We start from the raw sequence: 12,121 nt of genomic DNA, 5'->3' as shown, positions 1-12,121 counted from the left end.
ACCATACTAGTACCGAAGAGAAATCGATATGATTGAGACGGTTTCAAAAAATTTAATTGACAGTGTAAAATAAAATAAAAGAAGCAAGTACGAAAGTCAAAGGGTAACGTGGACCAGCAGTCAACAGTTAATTTTATTTCTTTCATCAACCAACTGTAAACTGTAAAATTGGGTTCAGACAAAAGTAAATTTGTGTAATTAAGCCATCGCATAACACGCTACTTTCCAAATTAAGGCAAGCCTTAAATAAAAGGTCTAATAAGTTCGCCGGAGATATTGAAAATTCAATAAATTCGCTCCACCGCCGGTAGCGCCACCACACCGAAACATGGCGATGCAAACCGGCGTCGCCACTTCTAAAGTATTGATACTCGTCGGCGCAGGTAATTTCTCCAAAAACATACAAAGTTCATAACTGTATAGCTTTATATTCCATTTATAGTTGCTTTATTTTTAGTAGTCAATTGAAAGGAGGAAAAAAAGAGAGAGATTCGTTTTGGTTCTGAAGCTTGATGAAATTAGCTTAATTTAGCTGATAACTTGGAACCTTGATCTAATAGGAAATTAATCAAGCAACTTCGCTTTGTTCATAGTTAAGGGGGACTATATGAATTTTCTATATTCATTCTGCTCTATTGAGTTAATTGAGTACTCAGAGAATTTTCTTTATGACGGTGGCCTCCAGGCCAACTTGCATGCATTTCGACCTATTTCATCCGGTATTGGGTAACTCTGTCTATCAATGCTTAGGCAGATGGGAAGATGATCACCTAGTGTTTTCTTTTTTATGACAGTGGTCTTTGGGCCAACTTGCGCGCACCTCTACTATTACACTTGGTAACTGCTACCTTCCAACGTACGGAGGTACCAAGTAACTCTGCCCATCAAGGTTTTGGTAGATGGAAAGATAATCACCTACTGTTTTTGCATCCGGTGAGACTTGAACCTGAGATCTCGTGGTTCTCCTCCCACTTTATTGACCACTACGCTATATCTTTGAGTATTACATTGGTCGTTAAGCTATCCAAACCCTCCTTTATATCCAACCTTTACATTTTCTAGAGGAGTTACCTCTAATTGTACCGTAGAGCAGAAATTTCGTTACGACTCGATATAATATTGGATTTGGGGAAGAAAAGCAGTCTTAGATTATTAGCATCTTCAAATTTTTGTCGCAGTTTTTGATCGGAGTTAATAGTTCCTTCAAATTTTATAGGTTCTTTTTGGGACGTGACAAATTTGGTTGTGGTGTAGGTTTGACTGGGTCAGTCATATTGAAGAGTGGAAGATTATCTGATCTTATCTCACAACTTCAGGAGGTGATAAATGGAGTGAATGCGGCTGAGACATCACCTGGTAGATATGATACTGCTCTTCTAGCAGCTCAGGTATACATTTATGGTTTTGTTACATTGATCTTGTGCTTTTCGGAGTAGATTCATCAGATGTTTTGAAGGTAAAGCATATAAAGCAAGATAAAGAGAAGAAACATACAATTTTATTCAAGACATTATGTAATGTGTTACTTCAGATTTAGTCACATAGAGGGGGAGGGGGGGGGGGGGACTAATCAATGATCACGGAAAGCCATTTAGCCATGTCAAAAGCTTTTAGCATAAAGTATACTTCAAAACTTGTTGGTACCATCTCGTTCCTCGAAATAGAAGAGCATATTATTTTGTTGACCTGAAATAAATAAAACTAATAAAGAAAAGATTCCTCTTTATAATAGTTTAAGCTTTTAATAAGGCATTCACACAATTCAAGATGGTAGCATAGTACGCAGAAGTCCTGGGTTTGAGTTTCGCCTCCATCCATCAGCAAATAAAATTTACACACTCTTGACTCAAGAAAAACAATCAGAATAGAGGGCATATTGGCAACATTGATAAATAAATAACTAAATAAAAAAGTCTTACTTCTAATGACTTAAGCTTTTAAACGAGCTGGTCAGTGGTCAATACAATCAACAGCTTTGAAGCATTACTCTCACAAAATATGCTTCACCAAAGAACTTGATTTCTGCTTGTTAATGTGCATGGCATTTATATGTTCTCCTTACTTCAGAGTTCATTGTGTGCGAAACATAGATAGAACGTAATTTTAGTTCTGAATTCACACGCTGTAGCTTGATTACTTCTTTCTTTTTCTTGTCACATTCAAACAACTCCTGATTTACACTTTATAAGATGGAGCCAATATGGTTGATACTTGGTGGAAAGGTTCTTTTACTGAATTGGTAGCCTTCTTCTGGAAGCAAATGCAAAGCTTGGAGTTGTTGTTTGATTTAGAATTCGCAAAAATTTTACTGATAAAAAGTGGAATATGCAAAAACTTTTTGCCTGGTCTTCCATGATGTTGAAATTTTGAGGCCTGCCTAACTTCTTTGATATAGTGTTTTACATCGTAACATCAAATCTCATTTATACACCGTAGGTGAACATATTAACCATGCTACCCCCCCCCCCCCCCCACACCCACGCCCCAAAGAGGGAAAAAACAATTATGCAACTTAAATAGTGGTAAGTGATAGAGCTCCTCTTAAATGACATTTCAATCAATCACTATGGTTTGGCGATATGCATCCTCTATGTATGTTGCTTATCTAAAAAAGAAAGAAGGGGCTGTGCTATATGTTAATGTAATGTTACAATTAACAAGTACCAGCATGTTTCTTATACAACTACACTTTGTTACCTCATCCAAGCCTTTCTTGGTTCTGATATTGCCTTCAGATACGACAATTAGCACAGGACATTCGGGAGATGAGCATATCAAATCCAATTACTATTTATAAGGATTCTTCCTCCAGTGGTATGCTTTTGTCTTTTTATGTTCATTTTAAATTGTGTTACCCATCTTACTGCAAATGCTGAATTCTCTAGAATGGAGATCTGTAACTTCTTAAATGTACCCTGATGGTTAAGTTTTGAATTATGTAACTACGGTTCCTGTTTTCAACATGAAAAGTGGAAGTTCTTTAGGCCCTGTTTGTTTGTAGTCTTCCTTAGTCAAGAGGAATCTTTCCTTACATTTTAGTTTCCTTTTCTGCAATATTGTTCTTTTTTATCACGTACCAAAGAGCACACCTGCACCAGTTGGAGCTAGAATACTAGGAATATAAATACCCTAAATGTCCTTTATGGACGATCCAGTTGAAATAGAGCTGACATGGTTATGGGCCTTTGTTTTTTTAGGGAGCTATGCTTCTTACATTCTTCCAGCTGCGGCAGTTGGGGCGATGGGATATTGTTACATGAAGTGGAAGGCAAGTGTTCACTGCTGCAGTTTGTATCTATTGTCACCCCAAGGATTTATTTTTGAGGTTTGTTACATTCTTTATATAGTTGTTATAAATCACATGTGTTCTTGCTAATCTTCCACAGGGTTGGTCATTTTCTGATGTAATGTATGTCACAAAGCATAATATGGCGAATGCTGTTGCATCTGTGTCTAAGCAGTTGGAGAATGTATCTGAGGCGTTGGCTGTGAGTCAAGAATTTGTCAACAATTTCGTGGATTATCTGTGTTATATATGCTAACAGCTGTTCTCATTCTTCTTTCACTTCTATTTCTTTTGTAGTCTACAAAAAGACATCTGACGAAGAGGCTGGAAAACTTAGACTGGAAGCTAGATGAGCAAATTGAGACATCAAAACTTATTGCTAATGATGTAAGGAGAAAACATTTCTTCCCATTCTCCTTTTAACATTGATGTATTAGGATGGATTCTTTTATCTTATGGGTAAAGTAGTTTCGCATAACTCCTGTTTTCTCACCAACATGCCAAAGGAAAAAAGATATTTGGTTCTCTCTCGGTTGTAATTGGTAAAGTTGCTGCTATGTGACCAGGAGGTCACGGGTTCGAGCCGTGGAAACAACCTCTTGCATAAATGCAGGGTAAGGTTGTATACGATAGACCCTTCTGGTCCAGCCCTTCCCCGGACCCCGCGCATAGCGAGAGCTCGGTGCACCGGGCTGCCCTTTTCTCGGTTGTAATGAAGAATTTTTTTTGAGGGGAATGAGGTAGGAATCAACTCCTTTGTAAAACTTGAGAGACGTATAACAGAAAATTACTGGGAGAAACTTGCCGCAAGACCTGAACTTTGTTGGTTGTATGTCAAAATAGAGGTCACAGAATAACTATCACCGGCAACTTGCTTGAATATCTTAGTAATAGATTTTGTGTATCGAGGCACGTGGAGACTTTGTTTGTCAATGCTCAACATCAGATGTTTCTTTATGCAGGTGAGTGACGTTAAGGCTAATCTGAATCAAATTGGTTTTGATATAAACTTAATCTATGAGATGGTGTCTGGACTGGTAAGTACATTGCTTGACAAATTGTATCAATATGGAAGTGCTAGTAAAAAATCTGCTGGCTAGTCATTTTGTAATTTTTCAGTTGTTGCTCAATTTGGCAGGAAGGGAAGATTGAGCTTCTTGAGAGTAAGCAGGTGAATATCTGGATGTGTTTGTAACATGCTATTTGCCCCTTTTCCTATGTTCTGTCTATTGTTATTGCAGTTGCTTCACAAGTTGTGCTCGTTTATCTTGCCCCACCCCACAGGATGTGACTAATTCTGGTTTGTGGTACTTGTGCCAAGTTGCTGGGGGCATTAAGGATGGTGAAAATCCTAAAGTTATTCAGGTATTTTTGTGTTCATATATGAAAGCCTTTTGATTATTGTTGTTCTTCCTCTTTGTTCTCTTTTTCCTCCCACAAGGAAAACAAGGAGCATCTTGAGGCTTTTCTTGTCTTTTCTCCATTGCGTTTTGAATGCTTGCTTGCATGTTTCTATCGCATTTTGAATGAGTGTTTGCATTTCCGATTACTGTTGTGATCTCTGGTTATCACTGTCTTTTCCATTCTGCCGACCATTGACTTTCTCCTTTGGTGCTTGGAAAATTATCCTGTTAGATTACTCGAAAGGTCTTTGTAATTGATCTAAACCATAAAGACTGTAATTATGCACTGCTAAGAATAACTTTGGCGTCTTTGCATGATATCTGATGTTATTGGTTGAAATAAAAACAATCTCTTGGAAATTTTTGATGTTTATTACTCCCTACTTTTTGCTGGCTATGCATTAAAATAGATCTGCAGTTTTGCTGTCTCTTACTTTGTGGGAAAATATTCTACTTGTCCTTCATTGTTCATATTTGTTCAAAATGTAAACATGTATTCTTATTTTGGCAATTGGAATTCCGAAAAGGGCATCGAGGCTAAACTGATAGAGCATTCAAAGGTGACTCCCAAGGAAAACTGGGTGAAGGTACATTGACTCTCTGGAACGAGATTAACTGGGTTTGTTGTCCATTCAATGGTTCACAAGGTCTAATCAAACGATTTATTATAATTCAGGGGCTTGAGTTCATTGCTGAATCTAATGAATCAAGCGTGCCACCAAAATCGGTTACTGATACAGAAGGAAAAGTTCTTAGTGACAATTCTGCTAAAGGTCCAGTTGCTAGCAAAATGAGGATTCACAGGTCTTATCCTGTTGGGTTGTCTTTAACAAGGAACGTGTTGGGTCCAGGATTCTGATCTCAGTTTTTCCTCTATTCACAGTTAGATTACTTGGATGTGATTACCCAATTCTTTTCGTTTATATTGATCCACAGCTGATTGATTTGTGCGCCTGTGGTCGTCGACAACATTATATATACATGGTTGTCTTGTTTGGTGTTTTTCCCCCCCTTCATTTTAAACGTCGTATAAAGCTGTATTTGTAAAAATATAATAAATGCACCTCATTTTGGTCATAGAAATTTTGTAAAACTGTGCTAAAAACTGGCTTGAACCTCGATAAAGAGAGAAAGATAACGCCATTGCTTAAACCCCTAGGCCAAGATAGAGAATGGATAATGAGCACTCAGATTAGTGGTGGCAAAATGGTTAAAAGAAAATTATTATTCACTCATATTATCCATTAAAAAATGGGTTGGATAATGAACCTTTTAAAAACGGGTCAAATATGGATAAGAACCATATTATCCACTTAGAAAATGGATAACCAAGTGGATAACTAATGTCTAATTGGTTTAACTTTACATTTGTAAAGCCTCAAATTGGGGTTTTCTCTAGTTTGGAAGACTTGAATTTTTTCCAAAAGTGATCATATTCAAGAAGCCATAGGTAATATGAATATTCTTATTATCCGTCGGTTAATCCGTTTTTTATCCGTATTAAACAGGTGTCGGGTCGGATAATTTACCCGTTTTTTGCGTAAAAATAGCACGGTCTAGCCAGTTTTCGGACTGGTCATTCAAAAATAGCCAGCGTTTACCAAGTCAATAAAAAATAGTCACTATTTTGCTGCAACTGAGACCGGTTCAGCATAATATATTGGAGTTCGGTGCACTGTGTATGAACTTCCAGCATATTATGCTGGACCGATATACTTTGCTGGCTCCAGTATAAGATACTGGAAAGTGGAGCACCGGTGCTCCAAACTCCAGTATATTATGCTGGACCAGTATATTATAGAAATAATTACAAGAAAATACACATGACTTCACACCATAACAAGAAATGCCCCATGTTTTTAAGTTTTACCCGACCTAGCTCACATTGTACATATTTTGAAAGCATTAGCAAATTCAAAATATGTGTTCTTACAACCATTGCTTCTAAAAACTATGGAGTTAAATCTATGTTCTCACAACCATTGATTTCGCTCTCACTTTTTCTCACATCTTCTACATATGCTTCAAGGGGCCGTGTATTTTCTGCTTCTCCTCTTGTGTCACCTGCTTGTAATGTAAGAAAATTGAAGAGTATAAGTCCACCATTGAAGACCATTCAAAGCTTTACTTTCAAAAATATTTTTTTTTTAAATTTGTTAGTTGTTTGGATTGAGTGTTGTTCCAATTGATTCAAAATATCAAAAGGAGTTCAGAATTTAAATTTGAAGTTATTTGGAGTAGATTTGAGCAAGATTTGAGTTAAATTTCAGAAAAGACGCAATGAAGAAGACGAAGTCAGTTTTTTGTATAATTATGTATAATTTTGTGTTTAGTGTATATGAGCGTAGAAACATACCTTATACACTATTATACATTTTTATACACCTTTATACAAGCGCGTGTTGACGAACTTCTTCCACAATTTTCAGTTGCAATTCTTGTTCAAAACTAGTCCAAATCTCCATTAAATGACTTCAAATTTTATATACAACCTTCTTATACTATTTCTAACAAGTCTAAATAACACTCACTTCAAATTTTTCACAAAATCAAATTCGGAATTTAAACCCACATATTTAACCTTGTTAAAAATCTAATTTTCACCATCCAAATGAATTTGGTTTGTTATACTAATATTTGAGTTACAGTTACTGATTTGAAAATTAATTTAAAAAGTTGAGAAATCTTTTTTATGAGAACCTATTGGAATTGGATGTTGAATCTTAACCTATTATTTTTGGGCTTGTTGGTTGTAAATTGAAATATGGGCTATAAAATTGAAAAGTAGGGAGCCCACTTGGTCTAATGTGAAATTTTTCCTATATTATACTGAAACTTCAATATATTATGTTGGAGTATTTTTCCGGATTTTGAACAGTGTTTCGTTCAGATTTATCTTTACATGAAAAGTGGCTAATTTCGACTACTTTTAAAATTGAGCTATTTTTGAACAACCACTTATAAATCTGGCTATTTTTAAATTTCACCCGTTTTTTGCATTACACATTTCAACACGTCTATATCCAACCCACCCGCGCCGTTTGCCACCCCTAACTCAGATCATCGGTGCCAACTAGTTTGAGAAACCAGTAGGCCAAGGTATAATGAGCATTCAAATCATCAGTACCAACTCGTTTGAGATAGACGCATATTGTCATTCCCCAACTAATTTGGGATTAAAGCATAGTTGTAATCTAACACAAATATTAACAATCATCATATGGCTAAGTTCGGCAAAAAAACCAACAAAAATGTCTCAAAATTCTCAATCGATGGTACAAGTACATTTGACACATTCTTGGATAGCTCATTTGTCCCTTCTTCTTCTTCTTCTTACTTTGCAACATCTCGCAAAATCAAGTCGAAGAAAGAACTACAACATTCCGAGAAAAAAACAGATCTAAGATATTCAAACGGTCTGAAGAAATTGAAACATTACCTCCTGAAACTATCTCTTCTTTTTACCCCCCTTCCCAGATTTTGAAGAACCAGCTGCAGAAGAGGATGCAGGCTCCTGCTTCTTAGTCCTATTAGGATGTCTCCGGACCAACTCTGCAACATGGATCATCAGCTGTTTCCCTGCAATATACAACAATACAAGTATTAAAGCTGGTTGAAATTAGCTTTAACAAAAACAAATTACTGGATATCCTTAAATACCACAAACATCAATAAAAGCTAACTGTATCACATGTACTTTTTCTGACGAGCACAACCGTGTTAGTGATGTTACTCGATTTCTTTCAGAACACGATGACATCTGTCATAATTAAAAACAACCTCCATACGTGCGCAATGCCTCACATAACTAGAGGATGTCAATTATTTTAGATAAGCCAAAAAGATTCATGAATAAGAAACCAAGTTGATGTCAAGGAAAAAAATAAAGAAGAAAAAAGAACATGTACAAGAAGTGCATGTGGCTCTCAATTGAATTTATACAAGTAGGAGTTGCTGGGATACTCCCCAAGGATAAAGGTTATTATATCTTTCTCATGCTTTCACATTGAAATACTTTTAATGCCTGAGACCCGAATTACACCAGTATCACAGAAGCTCCTTCACAGCCAATTTAGAATCTTAAGCCAAAAATTAAGAAAGCATTTCCCAATTTCTGGCAGGGAAAAACAGTCCAACAAATTTCTTGTTATGCTGCTAATGTCCGCAATTGATAGATACACAAACTGCAGTAGAAAAGATCAATAAAATCTCAAATGGCGCAGCCGTATTTGCAGTAGGTTTCATATGAATTAAACAGGCCCTTATCTATTTGGGTTCAGATACACCTCTATTTCCCCACTTCTATTTCTCATATCACATACCAATACCTGCAGCATAGTTTCTAGTTAACCCAGCGTTTTCTGCAGAACAAGGACATCAAAACCACTGTCTCCATTCTCTGAAGAGGAAAAATTATGATGCTAGGTTGTCATGGACTGATTGAGCTTGTCCTTTAGTTAAGTACTGATACACTAGAAATTTTACTCAAACTAGACCCTGTTTACTATCCTCAACTTCATGGAAATCCAATGACACAAATCCTGATATATACTCACGACACACTTTTGTTCATCCTCCTACTTATATGGACTTCTCACAATATGTCTTCCCCCAGATACTCTTCACGGCCATGTTTATCCTCATGCAAAGGAAAATCAATCATACCGAGGATCTAATTTCTTCTGTTTGGGTTTGTAAAAACTTGGAGTTTACATTCCTCACTATTTTTCTTGTAATTAAATAAACTTAACCTGGACAAACAACCATTTCTATTACTTAACCTGGACAAACAACCATTTCTATTCCAACTTTCCTCCTCTATAGAAGAAAGGAATCCATCAACCAAATCTTGATAAGCATTTCCCAAAGAGGGCCTTATAGAAAATGAATACACCCCAACTCCAAATTCCAATCCTTAATGAACACATGGAAGAGAAAACATATACTCCTATTCAAGTTGTTTCCAAGACCCTCCTACAAAATCATAGCCTACGACTTTCTATATAGAGTTGCCAAAGATAACATCAATTGTGAATGGTGGATATAGCTTCACAAGAATGGTATAGAACACTTTTAGGCCATAGATTAATGATGGTCACTTCCCAATTATCATTAATGTTTGGAATATTTAGCTTTTTTATCCATAAGACTTTCTTCCACAATTTAAGAGCATAGAAAACCGCAAACCATTCCATGTCAAACACATTGTTAAAGCTTAAAGAAAGCTAAAAGAAGCATGAAGTCACTCAACATATTGTGAAACTATAATGCTTTGCCAAAGTTTTTAACAAGATAAGAGGACAGAACAATGGCCAAAAAAAAAAACACTTACGGGAAGAAATGGCAGGATTGTAAGGGGTTCCATCTTCCTTCTTCAACAAAACTCTCACTCTTCCTCTTTGCATGAAATCTCGAGGATATGCCTTATCGAGCTGTTACAACCAATCAAGAATATAATTACAAACAAATTCTTTCTCAATCTTATAAGTTTGCTGATTCAAAAGTTTAAAAAACATTAATAAAACAGTATTGTTCACAATTGCCATCTTTTTCTTAATGGCACATTTCATCCTTATAGACCAAGGGTGCTCGACACATCACCACAATTAACTTCTTTCTCATAAGTAACAAGAATACTTTGTTTTTAAACAGCTTACCATCTTTTCCATGGGAGCATTAGACTGAAAAATGCTAGTAAATCCTATTCAGAAATTTGCTTCCACAAGTAAATTTTCACCCAGCCAATCATCCGGTGATGAACGTCTTTACTGGGGTTGGGGAGATTTGGTAAACTAAGTAAGAGTCCGTTAATTCCAGCTGTTATTTAAACTCCATAACCTTGAACAACCCCCCCCCCCCCTCTTCTGTTGCCCTAATGAAATAAAACTTGTAACACCAAAAACCAAATAATTCATATAAGTGATTATGAATTATTAAACTAGTTGCAATTAGGATTAAGTTGTTATTATTACACTTACATTCGTTCATATTGGTCTATTAGGTGTCCGTATGTAGAACTGCGAGATTTAAATAGTCTAGGGAAGTGGGAACTCTAATTTGCCTTAAAAGATGAATTATTTTAGTAATCCAACAAAATAAGTCTGCTTAGGGCAGATAAATACAGAGGATTCATATCACCGACCCAATTATCTCATGATCAAGGCATAGTTGAGTGATTGTTATAAATATCTTCTGTTGCCCAATTATCCACATACAACCAAGTATCCACTCAAACACGTCGAAGATATAATTCAATAAATAAAAATATGCTCTCTCTAACAGCTTAACCTTTTAGATGAGATGATTACACATCTCAATAAAACATACATATACCCATACACATAATCATACAAATTATATAATAAATGAAACAACCGAAAGATCGACGAAGAAACAAACCTCGATAGCACAAGGGATTTTGAGGTAATTGCAGCAATCACTAATCTCAGTAACAGTAGGGTTTTCACAAGCTTTTGTCACGCAAATTCTCCTTCCTTCAGCTATTGTCTTCTTTGAATTTATATAAATTGGATACATTATGTTCCACTTCTTGATATTCTTAATTTCACTATCCATCTTTCTGATCTCTACCCAAAAAGCACCAATAAATTAGAATTATTTTTTAAAAAATGGGTAAATTAAATTATGATTAACAATAGTATTTACCGTAAAATTGATTGAAATTGGAATTAAGGTGAAAAAATGTACCTTTGATAAAAGGAGAGAATTGAAGATTGAAACTGTTGATCGGATCGAATGAGAACGGGGATTTGCAGAATTCGGTTTTGTTTGTTGAACTGGGCTGAGTTTTAGGGCCCTTTTTTTTTCTTCTTATTATTACATAAATGAGGGTGAAATTCAAAAATAGCCAGATTTACAGGCGGTAATTAAAATATAGTCACAGTTTTAAAAGTAATCAAAATTTAGTCACTTTTTATGTAAAGATAAATCTAAACGAAAATATTATTCAAAATCCGAAAAATGTTCCAGCATAATATACTTGAGTATATTATACTGGACTTCCAGCATAATATACTAGAGTTTCAGTATAATATACTGGTCCAACATAATATGCTGAAAATTCATACACAGGTGCTCCAATCTCCAGTATATTATATTATGCCGGAACTTTTCGTATTGCACCAAAATAGTGATTATTTTTCAATAATTTTACAAATGTGGCTATTTTTACAATTACCAATCCGAAAACTAATTAGCCTATGCTATTTTTACCCGAAATGATGGAATTTGGGCCTTTTTATTTTAAGTCCAATTGTTTGAGTTGTAGTCCAACTCTGTTAATTGGAGAGATGGAGGAATTATAATATAAATAGCCGGCCAAAATTATTATTTACTTTTGCTAGCCGGTATACACAGATTATATATTGATTATACGATATAATATATATATTACACATGAATTATACACCCG

The 12,121-nt window shown here is 35.6% G+C and overlaps 2 protein-coding genes across 3 annotated transcripts; one reads left to right on the top strand and one right to left on the bottom strand.

Moving 5' to 3' along the window:
* The first annotated feature begins 213 nt into the window (after positions 1-213).
* LOC107792350 (uncharacterized) lies at positions 214-5,693 on the top strand. Its single transcript, XM_075227569.1, has 11 exons — positions 214-383; positions 1,255-1,388; positions 2,736-2,814; positions 3,198-3,268; positions 3,387-3,488; positions 3,584-3,673; positions 4,249-4,323; positions 4,425-4,457; positions 4,571-4,651; positions 5,217-5,276; positions 5,366-5,693. Exons 1-11 carry the CDS (start codon positions 329-331, stop codon positions 5,546-5,548), a joined length of 963 nt encoding a protein of 320 aa, XP_075083670.1. The 5' UTR covers positions 214-328; the 3' UTR covers positions 5,549-5,693.
* Positions 5,694-7,791: 2,098 nt separating this feature from the next.
* On the bottom strand, positions 7,792-11,532 carry LOC107792354 (signal recognition particle 19 kDa protein). 2 transcript variants are annotated; one of them, XM_016614564.2, is made up of 4 exons: positions 11,398-11,532; positions 11,089-11,276; positions 10,022-10,121; positions 7,792-8,268 (listed from the first exon to the last, which is right to left on the bottom strand). In XM_016614564.2, exons 2-4 carry the CDS (start codon positions 11,263-11,265, stop codon positions 8,138-8,140), a joined length of 408 nt encoding a protein of 135 aa, XP_016470050.1. In that variant the 5' UTR covers positions 11,266-11,276; positions 11,398-11,532; the 3' UTR covers positions 7,792-8,137. The 2 variants fall into 2 exon arrangements, with proteins under 2 accessions (XP_016470050.1, XP_016470051.1); XM_016614565.2 differs by having other exon boundaries at positions 11,089-11,269; positions 11,398-11,511.
* Between the last annotated feature and the right edge of the window lie 589 nt (positions 11,533-12,121).

Source organism: Nicotiana tabacum, chromosome 1 (assembly GCF_000715075.1).
Source record: "Nicotiana tabacum cultivar K326 chromosome 1, ASM71507v2, whole genome shotgun sequence".
Lineage (NCBI taxonomy): Eukaryota > Viridiplantae > Streptophyta > Magnoliopsida > Solanales > Solanaceae > Nicotiana > Nicotiana tabacum.
Note: the sequence above shows the minus strand (reverse complement) of the source record. Positions and strands in the feature narration are given on the sequence as shown.

Excerpts from the sequence above, each read along its gene's own strand:
- LOC107792350 (XM_075227569.1), top strand. The coding sequence starts at position 329 with ATGGCGATGCAAACCGGCGTCGCCACTTCTAAAGTATTGATACTCGTC. Across the intron at positions 1,389-2,735 it reads CTGCTCTTCTAGCAGCTCAG|ATACGACAATTAGCACAGGA; the intron begins GTATACATTTAT and ends TATTGCCTTCAG. Across the intron at positions 4,324-4,424 it reads ATGAGATGGTGTCTGGACTG|GAAGGGAAGATTGAGCTTCT; the intron begins GTAAGTACATTG and ends TCAATTTGGCAG.
- LOC107792354 (XM_016614564.2), bottom strand. The coding sequence starts at position 11,265 with ATGGATAGTGAAATTAAGAATATCAAGAAGTGGAACATAATGTATCCA. Across the intron at positions 10,122-11,088 it reads AAATCCCTTGTGCTATCGAG|CTCGATAAGGCATATCCTCG; the intron begins GTTTGTTTCTTC and ends TGGTTGTAACAG. Across the intron at positions 8,269-10,021 it reads CAATCCTGCCATTTCTTCCC|GGAAACAGCTGATGATCCAT; the intron begins GTAAGTGTTTTT and ends TGTATATTGCAG.